We start from the raw sequence: 20,156 nt of genomic DNA on the forward strand, positions 1-20,156 counted from the left end.
TAGCTGGGAAGGGTTATATCATCTGTGCAAAAATGCCTTCAGCTTTTAGTTCCGCTTTATTTATTTATTTTATTTAATAGGAACTGAAATACTGAATTTTACCTAGAATAAGCCTACAGGACTTGGTGAAGCCTTCAGATGTTGACATAGTTTCTTTTGAAATTTCTCATGCATCTTTAGCCATGATTAAACTAAAATCAAACGTGATTTCATTTTTTTTTTTACATGCCATGTGGCTTTCTGTTTCACATTACAAGCAGTGCTCAGAATAAATGTGTTGCATGAGATCGTATTACTGGTGGGGCTCATTAGTTATAAAAACAGATCCTGTTGATCATGTACGCTTTATAAAATATGATAGGTTTCTTTCCTCTAAAAGTGAAGAGGTTGTAAACATACAGTGAAGAAAGAATGTAATTCTGTTACTTTGTCCTGATTAGACTGGAAGCCACAAATGTTGATACCAAAACCAAAGGAATGAACTTTAGGATAAGCAGTAAACTACATTCATGCCCGTGTTTGTTTGACTGTCAAAATAGAATATGCTGGATCCTAAACTGGAACATGCATGCAGATACATGCATCTAAACAACAAGATGAAGAAATTCTGTTAAGCAATTGCAGTGGATATTTCTATATGTGGAATTTAGCTTTTAAGTTACTGCAGCGCTGTGACTTATTATAGTAGAGAAGCACGTAGGAAAGCATTTGCTGCCTGGATGCTTGATTCTTTGCAAGCAGATTTCCTAAAAGCCAGCAGATAGCTCTGTTTTCTTGCCAGGTGGGTTTGGGGGTTCTGCAGTGCCAGTATTCCTGGTCCTAGCTGCTGGGAAATGCCTGGAAATATGCCAAATATGACAGAAGTGTCTGCCATGGATTATGTTACCACCGTGATTAGGGGAATTTGAGACAGCCTGGCCAGTGCTCAATCCATGTTTGCTGGATACAGTCCTGCTCTTATGAGTTTATGGTGCGTGCACAAGTGTTGAATAGTCACCTTTTTTTATGCTTTCACAAGGTTTAATAAGAAACAGGGTCTTCAGCTATTCAAGGTTTATTCTTCTGATTTGAGTCTGGTGTGTGGAATGACTCTGTTCAGAAATGTTATTAATGTATTAGCAGTGTTAATAAAATGTATGCCAATATATTGATACAAAACCCATAATTCTGTGGCTTTTTTAATATCTTTAGGTTTTTGCTCATGATTAAACTTGTTTTTACAAGCAAACACTGCTGCATTTCAGCAGACAAGATCAAGTCTTAAGGGAGTTTTACGTATTTTGTCTGGGAGTCACATGGCTATTTTTTACCCAAAACAGTGCAACGTTTGCTTGAGTCTCACTAAGTCACTACCCTACAATGAGTTGCTTTTTCTCTGTACACTGTTCTCTAGTGTTTGAAAATCACAGTTTTTAAAAATGAGAGATTTTTAGGAAAGTCTTAGATTAGAAATCTGGTTTTAGTCCTGTTCATTCACCTTACCAGCTCAGTCACAGTGCAGGACATGTAAAAATTAATAGACATACCCTTTGTATTGTCATGTTTTGATGTTTTTCAGAGCTATCTAGCAACCAAGCAGGTGATGGCTTGATCATTTCACATCTCTTTTTGTCTTGTCTTAGGTTTTCTACCCTAGCAAAGATGGTACTAAGATCCCCATGTTTATTATTCACAAGAAAGGAATTAAATTAGATGGTTCTCATCCTGCCTTCTTGTATGGATATGGAGGCTTCAACATATCAATTACACCAAGCTACAGGTAAGCAGCGGGGTATTTTACATCTTCTGAAGCAGTTTGATGTTAGCAACTGTCAGAAAGGACTGAGAGCTGGCTGGACTATGAATCTGCAGAGTTAAGGGTTTCAGGTCCTTGAGAAGTAAGATGAAATTGCAAGGGCTGCAGATCAGAGTTTAGGCATCATTTATTTGTTTTCTTAGTTCTGAAATCAAGGGACTTGCCCAGAATCATAGAAGAAATTTCTGTCAGAGTAGAGATGCGCTGTACTTTTCTCAGGTTTACAGCAGGCACCCTACTCTATGAATTAGAGCTTAACCGCTTCCTGCTTTGTCACTGAGCTCAACAGAAAAGGCATAATACATTAAAATGCTGAACTGGTACTATAGGAAGTTTCCTTTTTACCAATTATGTCTTAACTATTAAAGAAAATTCTTGTGTACTGTAAATTATGAAAATTCACATGTATTTTCATATACTTCTGTGGAGGTTGTCAGAAGCAAAATTATACTGTGATCCTATATAATCAAAAAGAGAAAAGATAATTTTGTCTAGAGTTGGGTTTGATACAGGCTCTGTACATGCAAAGCAATGCGTTGTAAACCAGCAATGCTGTTTGCAAAACAGGATTTGTAGCTCTCCAAAGCCATAACCTATATTGAATAGATCTCCTCTTTAAAGAAAAGGCTTAATTCCTCTGCAAGGGAATTCAAATTGACTTAGCAAAAGTGGCACTGCATGTCTTAGAGCTTTGATGTATAACAATTGTTTCCAAGCAAGGCAGGAGTAAACAGAAATACAAAGGGCTGAGTGGAACACTGTTTTTCAGATAGAAGGGCAGCTCACTAATACAAAAATAATCTATTATCAAACCATCCTGTTAAGTTTGTGTGCTACCGGTCTTCTTTTAGAGTCAGTGTATTTCAAGAAATCCTTTGTATTTCTTGCTCTTCCAGGTCACTGTGATTGTATTTTTAAGTAGGATTTACAGTCTCTGGTGCTCTATATCAAATACCTTGTCTAACAATGGACCTCACATCTTGCACTCTGTGATTACTGGAAAGTATTTTATATGTCTTGTAAAGCTACATTTTTAATTTCCTGTGGTTTTTGTGAGACAATTATATAACCAGAATAGGTTTTAAATTCCCTTTTAGATTAGACTCAAGCACTGATTTATTACGGTCTATTGTAGATGCTGAAAACTGCGATAAAACTTAACCATGTTTTCTTTTCCAAAGTAAATATAATGTATTTATTGATTTGGGATAAAATTTCATGTGCTGCAGAGCCAACGTGAGTTGGCTTCTGGCAAAAGGAGTGGAAAGTATCCCATGGTCCCTTGTTCCACCTCTCTTTCATTAGCCCTGATGTTTGCCGGAACTTTTGCTAAGCTCATTACCCTCACAAGGATGGCAGAAAATTCTCCTAGCAAAAAGGATGGGTGGTTTTCTGCCACTTGGGCAAGTTGAAATTTGAACTGTAGAAGCCCAGCATTAGCAAGCAGCAGAAAGTGCAGCTAACAGAAGAAGGGAGGATGGAAGAAAGGAGCAGTGACCTATATCTTTCGGAGTCCCATGAAACTGTACTCTTATATGGTGGATTAAATAAGAATATGAATCTGTAACAATACCTTAGAAGTAAGAAGCACAGAGAACTACCAGTCTCTTTCAATAAATATATTATTCCACTAACAATGTGAAGAAGACACAGGTGAGCTGCATCTCCCTCCTCATTCTTTGCTTGTAACAGCAACACATCCCTTCTTAGCCTTTCAAAAAAGAGAGAGAGAAAGACCAAAGCCTTGGAATGCGTCTTTATTGTTAATAAACTCAGAGTTACACACTTGATGAGGAAGAATGTTCTGGAAGTAAGCAGGCAAGATCAGGAAAGGAAATTGTAATTGAGGAGTTATGTCAGAAAGACAGGTCTTCCATACCTAGTAGGTTCAATGCGTGACTATGTCCCTGTTACTATACACTGCAGTATTCAGGAGTAGTTCCCAGGCCCAAGAGCTGCTCCCATTGCAGCCCAACACCACACCACTTTTTTTCTTACCTTTTTTTTTTTTTTTTTTTTTTTTTGGTAGATGAACTTGGACACAAGTGCTCAAAAAGAGCCACAGGATGGTCAAGGCTGAGGTCTGCCACATTATCTCACCTGACCCTGAGCTGAGACAGTTACGGAAATGCAACTGCATAGTAGCCTACTTACACACACACACACACACACACACACACACACACACACACACAAACACACACACAAAAAAAACCCACTCTATTTCTGGATTTTTTTTTTTTTAATTTGAACTTAAGGCTTTTGTAACTTTTTACAAAATGTTCCTACTTCTCCAATCATAGAATCATCTTGGTCAGAAAAGACCTTTAGGATCACCAAGTTCAACCATCATTCTGACCTACCAAATCCTATCACTACACCCTTAGTGCTACATCCACACAACTCATAAATGCCTCCTGGGATGAGGACTGTATCTCTGCCATGGGCAGTCCATTCCAATGCTTAACCACCATCTCTATGAAGAATTTCTTTCTAATATCCAGTGTAATCTTCCCTGGTACATTTTTAGACTGCTGATTATTTCCAGTGACCATCTTCTGTCCTATACTTCTTCAAGTCAGTAAAATATTTTCTTGCTGATATTTTGCATCCATCAACGTGAACCAGATCTTGGGCTTGGGAAGCCTGTTTTTTAATTCAGAAAGTGATATTGCTTTTCACTTATTCCCTAATACATACACACAGACAAAGTCTTTTCCCCTGAAAGCAATAGAAACAAATCAACAAGTAAGAGGATCCAAAAATAACTATGAGAATGATAGGCCAAAGTCATTAAGTCAGTTACAGCAGCATTTTATTTTTGAATGCAAGCATGCATCTTTTATGTGTTCCTCTGGACCAAAGAGCTGTATTCGATAACATTTCTAAAATGTGCACACTAGAGCACTGTCATTAATTATATACAGCCTGCATAGTGAGTGCAAGTTAAAATTGATGGAATTGGCACCTGTGGCTTGGCAGATCTGCTGTGGTAATGCTATTGCAAACCCACCAATAATGCCTCAGATTCTGCTAATTACACTGCAGGAACCAGCATGTTTCCCTGTACTGTTCTGTGGGTGCCTCTGCAGGTGCAGTAGAAGCAATTTCTCATGCACCCAGAAATACAATTGATTGTGAAGCAGACTGTGAAATTGTATTTCACTGCTACAGGGCCAGATTTGACCAAGCCTTTAAGCACAGAGATGGTGTAGGGAAAGTCTGTTAGCCCACAGAAAGGTCAAGCAATGCCATAGCCAGTGGTGCAGACTGCAAGATTACTCTTTTCTGTTTCTCTGTTACCACTGCCTCCTGCCCCATAAAAGCCAAGAAAGCAACAAAGTCCAGTGACTCAGGGATGGTGGGATTTTTTTCCCTACCACCAATGCACCAGCCTGCATTTTTCCAAACAAGAAAGCTGCAGCCATCAGCTGTAATACTCAATAGCACATCAGTAATTCTGGGAAAATGTTGTTTTAAGCACAGCTCCTCATTGTTCTATACTGCAGAACTCAACACTTTTTTTTTTTTCCTGATCTTTTGTTATGCTCCCTAAGAAAAGAGTGATAGGATTAGGAGAGCACTCTTCAGAGGAGGGACTATCTTTTCCTCCCTCCGCTGGCTCCTTCCAACCCTGCTACACTTTCCTTTTTCTTTTCCTTTATCCTGCACCCAAGAGAGAAGGGCAAACAGGCCTGAGGAGGAAATGACTATGAAGACTGTCAGAGGGAGAAGGGAGCCAGGCTTTTCCATACAAAAGGAGACAATTTCTAGATATCCAAGGCTACTGAACAGTTTACTGTGACTTATACAGCAAGCCGACTTGAAATCGAGTCTGGAAACAAGAATCTACCTGGAAAAACAGGAGGAAATAGCAGGGCTTGGATGAAAGTTGAATTTTCTGCTGTCTGATAGTTTCAGATTTTTACTTTCTTAAAAGTTAGTCTATCTTAAATCCTTGAATTTAAAATTGACTTTGAGAAAACTTGTTATAATCACTAGGCACATCCACCTCAAAATATCAGTCAAGTTAGAGTCTTGTCTCACTTTATTACTGATCATACCCAAGCAAGTCTTAATTGTTGCTTGCAGTGATGTTACTAGATTGTTGTGTTGAGAGTGTACGGTTGAAACATTATCAGAAGTGCCTAAATCCCAGTTGTACCAGTGAGAGTGAACACAGATATACTAAGCCTTACTTACATTTTTGGCAACATAATTATTATTTCAATCTCAGGATTTTATCCTATTGAGGGTCTGTGCAATGGAAAGAGAATTTGCTAAGGGAGATGGAGACTAGGTTTGTATAATCAGTGACTACATTAGGAACTCTTGTGAAATTCAATATCTTAGGAGATCATAAGTCACTTTCAGGCCCTTTTAAAATTATCACTAAGGTAGCACCTCTGTTAGAGGAGTCTCCATGAACATGATGCACTCAAGAATTTGGTTCCATGTTGCCCAGATTCTTTGATCAAATATGTTGACTCCTAAGATAGGCACACTTTCCTTTTCAGAAGATGGAAAAGGATGGCATGTTTTGTTTTTAAAATAATCTCAGACAATATGTTTTGGTAGCAAATTCATACCTCACCTTCAATTCCTCTTCCTTGCACCTTTGGTTGGTTACTCGATCAAGCCAGTTGTACCCAAACTTTCTGTTAATTTTTGTCTGGGACAGAAACATGGAAAAGTAGTGCAGACCGTTCTGTGAGATTTTGTAGCTTTAACATAGCAAAATTTAAGAAACCACCATCTAATGTGACAAGCTACAGGACAAATGTCATGTGCTGATCATTATTCTTAATTCTTTGCTTTCTTCATTTGGGCGAAACTTTCCTTCCCTGAAAAAGCAAAGGACCCACTGAAGGGTAGCAGTTAAAAAGCCTTGGTGGTCCAGCGGTATTGTGTAGCTTACTTGATGTCCCAGAGGCAGAACCAGTGGCCGTGCTCCTCAAGGGTGTGAAACTGAAGAAGGGCAGAACAGCTCTGGTTCTCTTTAAGAGGCTGCAGAGTGTTTCATTTCCACTGACAACCACTGAAAAGAGGCTGGCTACTCAGGTTTGCCATCAGAGCAGGACTTTATTCATTATTTCTTCATTGATCTTAGGACTTTCTTTCAAAGTATTTTTGTAAAAGTGGTGGGAATACAAGTAGTTAGAAATTAATAATAATAATCCTCTGCTTGCTTTTTCAGTGTGTCAAGACTTATTTTTGTGCGACACCTGGGGGGTGTTCTAGCAGTGGCGAACATCAGGGGTGGTGGTGAATATGGAGAGACCTGGCACAAAGGTAAATCAGTCCAAGCATAGCAACAGAACTGCAGGTCTAACAATGAGGCTGACAGTGTTTTCTTTTTGTCTCTCTTCCATTCTCAAGTCTCATTTCACCTTACATTTACTCCATAGAAAAGTTGGTTTTTTTTTCTTATTCATATGATCTCTACCTTGTCCAGTGTTATCTGAAAATTTCAGTGGATTTTCTGTGAATTTTTTGCATCCGAATTTGAATGGTTTTGCAGAAAGTATTTTCTAAGAAAGTGAAAGCTACTATATTTTTAAAAGCAAAATCAATTTCCTAGATAATAGGATTGGAAATCCAGCTACTTATCATGAACAATCTTCCAAACAAAGACTGTCTGTACTGCAAGAGATCTGCCTTGCCTTCACATGACTCTTACGTTATTTGTAATTTGTAATGCACATGGCCCCCCAGTTCTAGATCTGTAAGACAGTGCACCAATCTATTTAAAAACAGATTTAAATCTATTTCAAAATAGATTTTAAAAATAAATCCTTTATTGGTATCGCAGAAAGAAGTTAACCATTTGCAAAACCTTATAGAAGGTGTGAACTTTGGAGTTCAGAATGTAATTGTGCTAGCTTTGTATGTTAGAAAACAAACATCAACAGATTTGATTTTACACAATTTATGAATAGATCCTTTATTAGTGAGTGAGTGAGATTGTTTTCATATAATCTTTAATCAGTTCCATGAGTGACATGTCATGCACTCTGTACTTAGGAGATACAACTTGTAGGTAGACGTTTTTTACTTGACTTCAGTGTTCCAGGTCACTTCTTAGCACCTTTAAAGTATTTCTGTCCATATTTTTCCAGTACAGTCCTCACTTAAATCCTTTGTTTGTCAGCTTTTCTAATTGTTGACAATTTTCTGCATGCCTTGACCAGAAGAAAAAGCTGAAGAAAGTCCCTCTCAGATATGCAGTATAACCACCATTATTTGGTGATGATGTTTTACTCATATCCCAAGAGTATAGATGATAAGTTGCTGGAGATCTTGTCAGTAAGGCAAATGCACCAGAACAGTGATGATGCAACATTTTGCATGCGGAGTAATCCATAATAACTTTGTATCAAACATAACAGTATTCCCAGATCATTACATCTTGATATTACCATTTCATCTGTGGTAACTTTTGTCTGGGTCATTTCCTTACAATTGAGTTAAGAAGTAATGGTTTCATAAATAGAAGCTATGTGTGCTTGCAGATGCAGGATATTATTGCTAAAGATGAAGTATCCTTCATTAATTTTAATTTGCAGATTGGTTTGTAATAGGTTTTAATAAAATTTATTTTAATATGATGATGCTTCTTTATTCCACCTATTTCCTGCTTAATTTTGACCCAAGTCTTTTTTGCAGTTGAAAAAAATAGATATACATCTGTTCTTTGTTAATTCTAGAAGCAATTACAGGTTTACTGTATGGATTTTGACCTTACACTAGTTCAGAACTCAAAGGAAAGAGTAAGATTTATTTATTTCTCCTTTGCTGCCATGCATCTTAAGACTTTTTCCTTGTCTCAACATTTAAGTTGGGTGTGTAGGGTCATTAATGGATGATGGAAATAAGCACCTTCATATTATATCTAATCCTGCTTATTTTAAGGTGGAGTTAATTATCTTGAACCATTGTGAGAGCCTGGGCAATTGGTTTAGACTAAACCACTTTGCTTTAAACTAAGTGGAAGGAAATGGAATTCCATTTCTGCCAGGTATGAGCCCCTGTTACCTGTCTGGACCACAGTCTTTCCTTCAGGAATGTAAAGATATTCTCCCCAGACTGTTACAAACATTTAATTGTCTGAGAAGGAGTGTATCAGTTCTAGGGCAGGGTAATCTTTGAGGAGGAACTGTTTTTTAGTCCCTTCCAAACAAGCATCTGAAGAGAGGAAGATGCTGATACTGAGATTGGGTCATCTGTGAGCCCTCTAGGTTGATATTCTTTCCACACTGATAGCTCACTAATAAAATTTCTAACCAAGATGTGATTCTGAATTTCTTATTTGACCACAGCTACATATCATCTGATTTGGAAACATAATAGGAAAAAAAAAAAGGTAAATTATCAGCCACATATTCTTTGTCCAGGAAATTAAAGTGCTTATTTTATATAGGTGCAAATTTGAAGTTTTGTCGCCTTAAGAAACTGTCGCTGAGGTTAATGCTGTTAATGTCCCATTAGATCAAGCCTCAAGTGGATTGTGTGGTTATTTGGTATATATTTTGTAATGCAAAGCTTTTAGCTTTAATATTATTGGTTTGGAATGTTACCTGGCACTCATTCCACAGTGTAAGTATGTATTATTCAGAGTTTCTGAAAGCATTAGAGTTATTGACAAAGCCATTTCATATTCTTTGTGTTGAAAGAATCTTTCACTTTTGCTGTCTTTCTGACCTGCATCAATTTTTAAAATGTTCATGGAATTGGAATTGTTCCGAGGTATTTTTGCACACGTGTTTTTCTGAAGAGATGAATTCACATGGGTTTTATGGAATCAACTGATTTGTTTTATTTGTGTGCTAGGTGGTATCTTGGCCAACAAACAAAATTGCTTTGATGACTTTCAGTATGCTGCCAAATACCTCATCAGAGAGGGCTACACATCTCCAAAGAAGCTGACTATTAATGGAGGTTCAAATGGAGGCCTCTTAGTTGGTAAGAACTGCTTGTATATTTCCTGGGTTTGGTACCAGAGTTTATCAAAGTAACTGGACAGAAATATATCAGAACCTTCTTCTCAAGAGTTGCCAGAATGCCTGTGTATTAATATACACCAAGCACTAAATATACACAATTCTACTCTACTTGCCATTTACAATGGACATTATGATTCTGCCACGAATACTGACTGCAGTACTTATGATTACTGTCTTGTTTTCTAGAGCTAACCCCTTGCTAGAATCACAGAATAAGAATGCATTAAAAAAAAAATCTGTTTTTCACCTCTTAAGGCTAATTAGTATGAAACAATAACTGAATAAGCAGAAAATCTGTTAAGTGGCATTCAGGAAATTTTGTGTGCCTATGGCATAAGCCAGAATCCCAAGTTCTGCAGTCCTCATTACAGCTTCTTATTCAGTCTTTCTGTAGTCATGCGTTCTCATTCCTGGAGGAAAAAATGATAACGTGACGTTTCTGCACTTAAGGCTTTTGTACAAGGACATACGACTGTTTGACTCTAATCGTGTAGTTAAGTCATGGTGACAAATAAATCCAGGAATGTCTCTTGTGCGAAACACTAAATTCAAGTACTTGAAAAAGTCATAGACTTTTGAGGGACGATGTAAATGTAATGCTGTTACAAACGCATTTTGTTCACTGCTATGTTCTTAAATTAAAGGAAATTAATAGCCTTCCTAGAAGAGGTTGCACAAAAAATCTCATATTGTAAGCAGCGTTTTAAAAGCTACAACATTTATTTCTGATTATATCCTAGTGTCTAAAAGTGGTAGAATATAAAAGAATTATTTGTTTTGGTCTTGGCAGAAGAAGGAAACACAAAAGAACAACGTTGTGGTTAGTTTGGATTATTTTAAAAACAACATGAGAGACGTGAGACAGTATGACAGAGATGATCTACTCATGAGAAAAGCATCTAGTTTATTGGAAATGAGATTTATTAAGACCACCCTTTGCGTGCTCTGCTCTACTCTCTACTTAACAGCTGCTGAATACTGACTCTGATTATTATTATTTTTTTTTTTTTTCAGTGAACTAATATCTTGTATAAGAAACAAGATTTGGAGTTACACGGCTCTTTGATCTGAGCCATCTTGACCACATGTTTTAAAGACAAACATGTAAAGTCATATTTTTGCTTATTTGCTTCACAGATGGTAGAAGGTGTTTGTGTATTGTAAACAACACCAAGGGAAATGGATGAAAAAAATAGAGGGAAAAAGGTTTTACACATCATTGGGAGTACAGCCATTACAAAAGTCCATATTATGTTAGCACAAATATATATGAAAATTCTATTAAACTTCCAGTGTGTTACATAGCTTCTGCAAACACTGTTTTATCCTTACTTGGACTTCAGTTTCACTCAGGATGGGATTCATCCTATCTTGCTTTAGTCACCAAAACAAGCTGTGTTTCTTCATGAACAAGTCAGCTGGGCACCTTCTTTAGGTTAGGGGAAGTGAGTGCAGAGTGCATGTCATGCCTGTATTAGACAGATGCTGTGAGTCTAGATGCCTCTGTTGTGAAAGTCTAGTGTTAGAAACCTTCTGTTGAAATTGCTGACTAATTACAATCCATCTGGATTTCTTTGTTCTTAATGAGACAGATTAAAATAGGTGAATTTAGAAAATACAAAAGTGCTTTTTCAACTTAAATTTTGCAATAGCTGTTCATACAACACTGGCAAGCATAGCTGCTACATTAAGTGCAAGGATCCAGTGCCAGATTTTCTTAGTTTTTCATTTTCTGAGGGGGAAAAAAATGATAAGGAAGAGTATTGTCAGTCTTCCAAAATACTGTTTCTTTTTAATCTTAACTAACAGGAGGTGTCTCTGAGGAGCACAGGGCTCTGAACTCTTGCCTTACTGAGTTGAAAAACAATACTTCCTTGTCCTGCAGGATATGATCCCAAAGCTCAGCATAGCAGCACAGCTGTGACCTGAAAGCCTCTTTCATGCAAATGCAGCATTGGTCCTCTTGTGTTTGCTTGGGCAAACCGTTCTAAGACTTTGGTACCAAATTTTAAAGCTCAATGTGTAGAGGGATAAAATTAATGAGTAAATTGTTGTTCCAGATTACAGCTCCATAATGCATATAATTATGGCTAACAAAAGGGGTGTAATGGGAACTGATAAGTGGCTCCAAAAGTGTTTTCTTACTGAAGTAACTATTCTGAGAGCTAGGAGCAGCATTTTGATATAATCTTGAGCAATGCACAGTCCTTCATGAGATGTTTTACAATGAAGAATTGAATGAATTCAATCTTATGGTAGGTGTTTTGGCTTTTTTTTCCTACCAGAATAGCATTTGTCTTCAAAAAAGGAAATGACTTGAAAAGGAGAGATCTGATTGAAAGATTCAGTCAAAAGGATGAAGAGCTTTTAGACAGCAGCCTTATATAAGAAAAAGACCCAGGAAGTGTAGTTACATATCAGAGATGACTAGAAGTAAAATAACATCCTCCAGAAAACAGAAATAAGATTCAACTGAAGAAAATAGGATAAAAGTAAGCTTTGACAGGGACTGATGGATCACAGGAGATTGAGCAAATTGCTAAAATAAAGGTTGGTAATAAAAACTTTCTGTGTGTATCAGAAGCAGGAAGCTGACCAGAACATCTCTGGGGCTGTGCAGGAGCACTAAATGAAGATAAAGGCAGAATAGAACAAGGAAATGGTTTATTTCTATTGATGTTCCTTACTACAGAGCACTGGGATTTCCTTTCACCAGTCTCTCCTTGTGGGTGATACTCTGAGGAGTTGCCTCAAGATGAAGCATTAGCAGAAGAGGTTTTAGAATAAATCAAATGAAAAATCATGTCTTGCCAGGACCAGATGGTACACACACAAGATCCTAAGTGAATTCCAATGTGAAATTGCAGACTACTAAGCCTGAATGTCTGATGAACAGAAGGGGACAAGTTTAATGCCAATTTTTAAAATGGTTCATGGCTAACCACAAACTGCAGATCATTAAATCTGACTTCTGTAACAGGCAAGCCAATTGAAACCAATAAATAATAGTTGACATGCATGGGGAAGAATTTTGCAGGCTGAAGTTGCAACTTGAAATCTTACAGCTATTTGAAGGAGTCAAGGAGAATATGGTGCATGTAACAGTGGTCTGGCTATTCTTGGATTTTCACAAGCTTTTGACAGGATCTCAAGACTTTGAAAGAAGGTTCTTGTTGAGTTGGATGGAAGGTTACTGTTGCAATATCCTGGTTAGCAGAAAGCAAAGAATGGGAATAAATAATCTATTTTCACAGTGGACAAAAATGAGAAGCTGAAGAATTTGAGAAAGACCATATCTGGGTTTGGATGTATAGTGATGAGCTCTGAATTAAGGAAGGGATCCATTGTGGTAGTTAAATGAAAATCTAGGTACTGTTAATACTTATGCTACAAAAAAAGTGTGGGGAATTTGTAAAATCATCTGGCAATGGATTTAAATCAAGCAACAGAAGTTGGAATTGATGAACTCACTGCTGCAGGATATCATAACAATAGGTGAATAAACATTTAAGAAAGGAAATAGATGTATTTATGGAGGATACTTGTTTAGATGGCTGGGGATAAACTCCAACTCAGGAGAAACCAACCAACTAGTTGCAAAAGCTGACTATGTACAGGAAATCTCTGTATTTTCTGTATTTAGAGCTAGGTGGGCCTAGTCTGGTTACTTTTTGTACGACGAGAAAAGCATTGTTCTTAAAGAAATTGTGTCTTCCAGAAGTAGGGAAATGAAAATAATGAAAAAAATACTGCAGTAACTTTTTTTTAAAATTAAAATGAGGTTATTCCTCTGATTTTGTAGAAGTTTGCTTTCATTAGAACTCTTTTCATATGAATTGGCATAGTAATTCTGGAAGAAAACTTATCAGTAAATGGAGAATTTTGCTCCTTAATGTCCTTTTCTTTGTTGGCAATGTTAGAAAGTGAACGGTTCAGCACACTTCAATTTCAATAGTCCAAAAGTTCACATATTTAACAAGTGCATTTCTCCTAGCAAACTCAGCTTGCTTGTTTGGAAGACATATTTTCTAAGAACTGTACTTAGTGCTTTAAGAGGAAATAGCTCTTAAGTTCTTTAGAAAATATCAGCTTTGACAGTTATAATTGTTACCCATTTGTATGTTTGCTTTCACTTTTTTCTTAAAAGACTGTTTCATTTAATATACATTGGCAGGCTTCTCTCATTGCAATTGGTTTTATTTCAGATATTTTGTATTCAAGTTCTTTGGCTTCAGATATTACATGGGAAATCCATATTTCTTACCATGTTGTTTTACCTTAACCATTTTTTGTTGTTTTTTTTTCTTTTATAAACTTGGGAGTTACTTTTTAAAAGACAGCTTTGTAGTTTTTCTGACAATAACTTACTGTTATTGGACCTTTTACTGCTGAGTTTAATTCTTTAAGATATTAATACTAATAGAGTTGTTTTCTTGTCAAAGCTGCCTGTGCTAATCAGCGTCCTGACCTCTTCGGCTGTGTTATTGCCCAAGTGGGAGTCATGGATATGCTAAAGTTCCACAAGTACACCATTGGCCATGCTTGGACTACTGACTATGGTTGCTCTGACCATAAAGAGCAGTTTGAATGGCTGTGCAAGTAAGTGTCTTTAAATACTTCTGTCACTGTTAAAATGCAAACTCTGCTCAACAGCTTCAGGTTGTCATGATAAATAGCTATTATTATTAGCTAATATGAATTATTTCATTCTTTTCTCACATTGGATTTATGGAGTTTAGAGTTTCTTTACAAGTCAACTTTGCATGAGAACAACTCTCTTCAAAATCCTGTTGAGTTAACTGATTATAGTTTCTGAGACCATATTCTACTAGCAGCTTTAACCATTTGTTAAGTACTCTTTCCGAACAATACTTGCTGTAGGCTGTCACAACAGAGTATTCTCAAGTGAACCACTATGTAAATTGTATTTTTTACGATGGGGTAGAGACAGTGACCATTATGAATTGTATTATACAATGTGGATAGGATCTATTTGTAGGAATTGAATGGCAGTAGACCACAACAGGATATTAATTCAGTTCTTAGGCTCTTTCTAAGAGTTCTGGAAAGATTATTTAGAAGGGGAAAATGAAACAGACACTGTGGGAGAACAGCAACAGTCTGCATATTTGATAGGGTCGCTAACGACTGCGTTAAAATATGTTCCATCATTTAGAATTATTTTTCTGGCATCTCATCTCCTGTTACTGTAATTGTATTCCTTTAATAATGAAGATTGGCATTACAGGACAGTGCTTCAGACATGCTAACAATTTGGCTTGTCTGAAATACAATAGTGTTTAGATAATAAAAAATGTATATACTAAACTACACTGAGATCTAACTTATCTACAACATTTATTAAAAAAAGCAAGCAATGTTAAGTCCAAATACTAGATAATCAGTTGGGCCCATTGTAATTATATTGTTACAAGATCCCTAGTTGTTCAATTTAAGGCGTCAGTGGCAAAACAATTAACAAATTTCATAATTTCTTTAATCATTAGTTTTCAAAAAAGATTGTTTGCTTTAAAATGTAAGTATCAATTAGGTAATCTTTATTATTTTGAACAGTAAAATTTGCATGAACATCTGTAAGTTCAGATATTCTGAAGTCATAAAGTGGAAGCAAAGTTTTAAATTCATTCTATGATTAGGAGATATGCATCTGCAGAAAGGAGTCATTCTGTACCTACTTATTTACATATGCTTAACTCACAAAATCTCTATGCATAATTTTAAAAACATCTTATATAACATTACTGGAGTATTATACCTACTTGGCAAAATTTCTTTAAGCTGCTTTGCTTCCTGTTCAACTGGCAATGGCACATCAGATCATCAAACATAGAAAGATAATGTTTCAAAAATGTTGTCTTTACAGATACCCAAAAATACCTTGGCTAACTAGACTGTCAAGTACTCACCATCTTTTTTTTAAAACAAATTGTCATCTGGAAATCCTCTTACTTTGCTCTTTCAGTGGAAATGAGGGAGCTGGGAATCTGTTAGGTTAGACAATCAAATATTTGTTATATTGTTGTGTGTTCTTAAAAACAATTTGGGATTACTTAATGGTTACTCATCTAAATGTGTGATTAATTTAAAAACAAACAAACAAAACCAAAAAACAGAATTCCCTTTGTATTTTCTGTGATGAAATAGGAAAAACAAATTGTATCCTACTCTTGATTTAAAAAATGTAAGATTATTCTTTGGTTAGATGGAGTTCTTCACATTTGAGAGCCAGTGGTTTGTTATGTATCATTTGCCAGTAGTGCAGTCCTGGTATGTGCAACAGAGAATTGTAGTACTGAGTGCTATCAAATGTCACTGTGATAATTTCAGTGGGAGAGGACCTTCTTATTGGAACTTGAGGAGAAAATATATAAATGTTTGTGTACTCTTCTCAGGTATTCTCCACTTCACAATGTTAAACTACCAGAAGAAGATGGCATCCAGTATCCTGCTACACTGCTGCTCACGGCAGACCATGATGATCGTGTGGTCCCTCTACATTCACTGAAGTTTATTGCTACTCTGCAATATGTTGTGGGCCGAAGCCGTAAACAAACCAATCCACTTCTCATCCATGTTGACACCAAAGCTGGGCATGGAGCAGGAAAGCCAACTGCTAAAGTTATAGAAGAAGTGTCAGATATGTTTGCTTTTATAGCACGTTGCCTAAATCTTGATTGGATTGAATAGGCAAAATGCTTATTACTGTCTCCTTTAGGAAAAAAAAGGGCTTTAACACCATTTAAGACCAACCAGATTACTACTTGGTGTAGTACTTACATTTAAGAACTGCAGTTCGATATTTTATTGATCCAACCTGCTATGGAATTTTGATCTGTGCTTCCCTTTTTTTAGAGTTTCTTTGAATTTCTTTTCTACTGCATTTCAAAGTACATATTAAGTAGCATGTTCAAATACATAGCTGAGCTACTGTCAGTGCTGTTGTGAACATCTAGATTCCAGATTTAGTGTTAGTTGAGCTGATTTCATGTAAACAATTTTAATGTATTTTGCACCTATAAACATATCCAGGTCATCTGTAATTAAATGTAAGTACTGTCCGCATACAAGAACTCCGAGCATACTTTATTTACACAGTAACTTATTTAAGAATGGAAATATACAATGTTCTTTGTTAATCATGAAATATCAAGGAGATAATAGTCTAGGTAATTAATTACCCAGATATTATTAAAAACCTTATATTATTTCCTACTGTTTGTAACAGTGTGCTACAGTCTATAATAATGTTGCTAAATTGTCTTTTCTTACCACAAAGACTTGAAAATGTCCGTTTTCTCTTCTGTTGTTTATTTTCACAAAGAGAAAATTGGAGGCAGGAAAACTTGAAGAACTCTTCAGATACTCAATTATCAGTCAAGGTATGCATATACACTTCATAGTGTTGCCTGTCTACTGTTAACTCTTCAACTATTTTTAAACTGTAGACAGATTTGTCTAGATTGTTCAAATTCAGATTTTCCCAATGCATATGACAGAATATTCTTTAAGGTGCCAAAATTTGAAAATACATACATAACCTTGTCCTGGCTGCAAAACAACAAAAGCACATAAGCAGAGTTCCTAATGATTTGACACGCACACAGTATTTGAATTGCCATTTCATTAATTTGATTAGGCTGTAGAGCTATTAAATAGATATGAGTAGAAGTTGTCTAGTAGCTGTCTAAACTGTGACATGCTGCAGCAAGTAGATTTTGATTTTGGGGACAGAAAGGTTTTCTATCATTTGCTCTTAGTCTTGTTGCCCATCAAGAAAATGCTGTTGCTTCTAAGTTTTGGATAAACTGATACACTCTTCCAGTATCGTGTTTGTCATCATATTCATACTTGGATCCCAAGGCTTGTATTTGAGCTCTGAGCTCAAGAGCTTTATCTCTAAGCAAGTAATGTGCAACTTGGGAAGAGGGAGTGATATTTAAAAAGGGAGTAGGCTGCTGATTATCTGTACCAAATTCATATTGTTTCTCTCAGGGACTTTTCCTGATTCACTCTGTAGCCTAGGAAGGATCATGCCTCCAAAGCCCTTACAAAGCATAATCTGATTTGGGGGTGGGGGGACGGAGGGGAAGAGGGATTTCTGCTTTCATAACAAGTATCATACCAGTAAACCTGTATGTGATCTGGGGTTTATTTGTGAACCCTGGACATTATTTTTACCAAATAATGTATGAACTGATGTATTCTGATCACAGCACCAAATTGAACAATCAGACTAGGGAGTTAAAGGTTTTTTTTTTTTCATTCCTCCAGGCTGTGAAAATGGAGTTCAGGTTCAGCCTCTCACCCTGACCTTCTTCCCATAGACATGTGAACTATTTTCTAAGATCATTTTGGAATTTTTAACAGCTGTGCTGTAGGGGCAGGAATGATGCTGATGATAGAAAGCTGGGACAAGTGTCTGACACATCAGAAGACTGTGCTGCAATTCAGCAAGACTTGGGAAGTCTGGAGAGTTGGGCAGAGAGGAGCACTGTGCGGTTCAACAAGGTCAAGTATAGAGTCCTACATCTGGGAAGGAATAACAACACATATCAGAACAGGTTAGGGGCTGACCTGCTGGAAAGAAGCTCTGCAGAGAAGGACCTGGGGGTCCTAGTTGACAACAGGCTGGCCATGAGCCAGCTGTGTGCCCTCATGGCCAGGAAGGCCAATGGGATCCTGGGGTGCATTAGAAAGAGCATGGCCAGCAGGTTGAGGGAGGTGATCCTCTCCTTCTGCTCTGCCCTGGTGATGCCTCACCTGGAGTACTGTGTCCAGTTCTGGGCTCCTCAGTTCAAGACAGAGAACTACTAGGAGAGAGTCCAGCGGAGGGCCACAAAGAGGTTGAGGGGCCTGGAGCATCTTGCTTGTGAAGAAAGGCTGAAAGACATGGGACTGTTCAGCCTGGAGAAAACTAACCAGGGATCTTATAAATACTTACAAATATCTGAAGAAAGGGTGTCTAATGGATGGGGCTGGGCTCTTTTTGATGGTGCCCAGCAACAGAACAGGGGGAGTGAGCACAAACAGGAACATAGGAAGTTCCACCTGAACATGAGGAAAAGCTTCTTTATTGTTAAGGTGACAGAGCACTGGAACAGGCTGCTCAGAAAGGTTATGGAGTCTCCTCTGGAGGTATTCAAAACCTGCCTCAATGCTTTCCTCTGTAACTTGCTGTATAGAACCTGCTTTATCCGGGCGTTGAACTACATGATCTTCAGTGGTCCCTTCCAGCCCCTACAATCCTGTGCTCCTGTGATGCACAAGTGCAGTGCCATCTTTGAAAGTAACACCCCCAGAGCATCTAGACTCTTCTTGAATGTTACGACGTCAACAGGGCAGTGGCTTTTCTCTGAGCAAGAACTTTGCTTGATAGGGTTTGTAGAAAGCAGGGTCCTTGGATAACTGTGAAACTGAGCTGAATTATATCAGTGCCTTGAATCTCAAATCCTTGAGCACAGCCACCTCAGTCACCTTTTTGGTCTTTGTTTTACCTTGTTTGGTAGCTGCTCAAACACTTTTTTTTTTTTTTTTCTGTTTTTACCAGTAAGGTAAATTGGGGAGTTTAGAAACAAACATTTCTCTTTGAGTGGCAATTGAGAGTATTGAAGGTGGAGCTACCAGTTACAAAATAAATGTTCAGAATTCCTGCTGTAAAGAGCTGCTATCTCTATTAGAAAGGCTTTTTGTTTCAATAGTAAGGTCTTAATTCTGACATTTTAATTGATCTTAGGTAGGTATTCCAAGTACAAGATTCAGGTCTCAAAAAAGTGATCTTGTGGAACTGTCCTATTGACTGCATTGCTCCTTCTAGTACAGAAAGGATGATGGCCCCAAATGGAATCCACATTAATTCCAAGCAAGTAATGCTCTTGTAATACACTGGAATTTAAACCTTTAAGGTTTCGATTAAATAGACCTGGAACCAAAAAATTCCTGGTGTAGAAAACCATAATGAAATTTCAGTTAATCTGCTTTCAAGGGTAACAGTGGTAATGCTATTTCATGGAGAGGCTCTGTGTTCTGTGCCTTTTATTTCCAGTGCATGAAGCAAATTTCACTCGAGTCCTATAAGAGTCTTATGTTATATAAGCTAAAATCTGTTTTTAAGTGGAAATAAATGAGCTTTTCACACAGTACTCCCTTCCAGTATTCTTCACAGCTAATGTGAAGATATCTTAGTTGTCTTTGCCTCCATGAGAATATATTTGCATCAGAGTTTATATATGTGAAAAGAGTTGGAAGTATTTTACAAGTTTTGAGTTGTATCCTTCACAGAAAGAGCAAATTAATTTCCCTCATATTGGAGTTGATTTAAGTTTTGGTAGCTGAGGGAA

General features: G+C 37.1%; 1 protein-coding gene across 4 annotated transcripts in view; it reads left to right on the forward strand.

Annotated features, from left to right (window-relative positions):
- The window catches only part of PREP (prolyl endopeptidase), a 97,844-nt gene extending 80,204 nt beyond the window's left edge, over positions 1-17,640 (forward strand). For 3 of the 4 annotated variants that reach the window (XM_040697159.2, XM_046938879.1, XM_046938878.1), the window contains 5 exons: positions 1,623-1,759; positions 6,993-7,087; positions 9,626-9,757; positions 14,241-14,397; positions 16,212-17,041. In XM_040697159.2, the coding sequence (XP_040553093.1) occupies positions 1,623-1,759; positions 6,993-7,087; positions 9,626-9,757; positions 14,241-14,397; positions 16,212-16,506 (816 nt within the window). In that variant the 3' untranslated portion in view covers positions 16,507-17,041. Of the gene's footprint in view, positions 1-1,622; positions 1,760-6,992; positions 7,088-9,625; positions 9,758-14,240; positions 14,398-16,211 lie in introns of all 4 variants that reach the window. The other variant, NM_001006410.2, reaches the window with a different exon arrangement.
- Positions 17,641-20,156: the final 2,516 nt, after the last annotated feature.

Source organism: Gallus gallus, chromosome 3 (genome assembly GCF_016699485.2).
Source record: "Gallus gallus isolate bGalGal1 chromosome 3, bGalGal1.mat.broiler.GRCg7b, whole genome shotgun sequence".
NCBI lineage: Eukaryota > Metazoa > Chordata > Aves > Galliformes > Phasianidae > Gallus > Gallus gallus.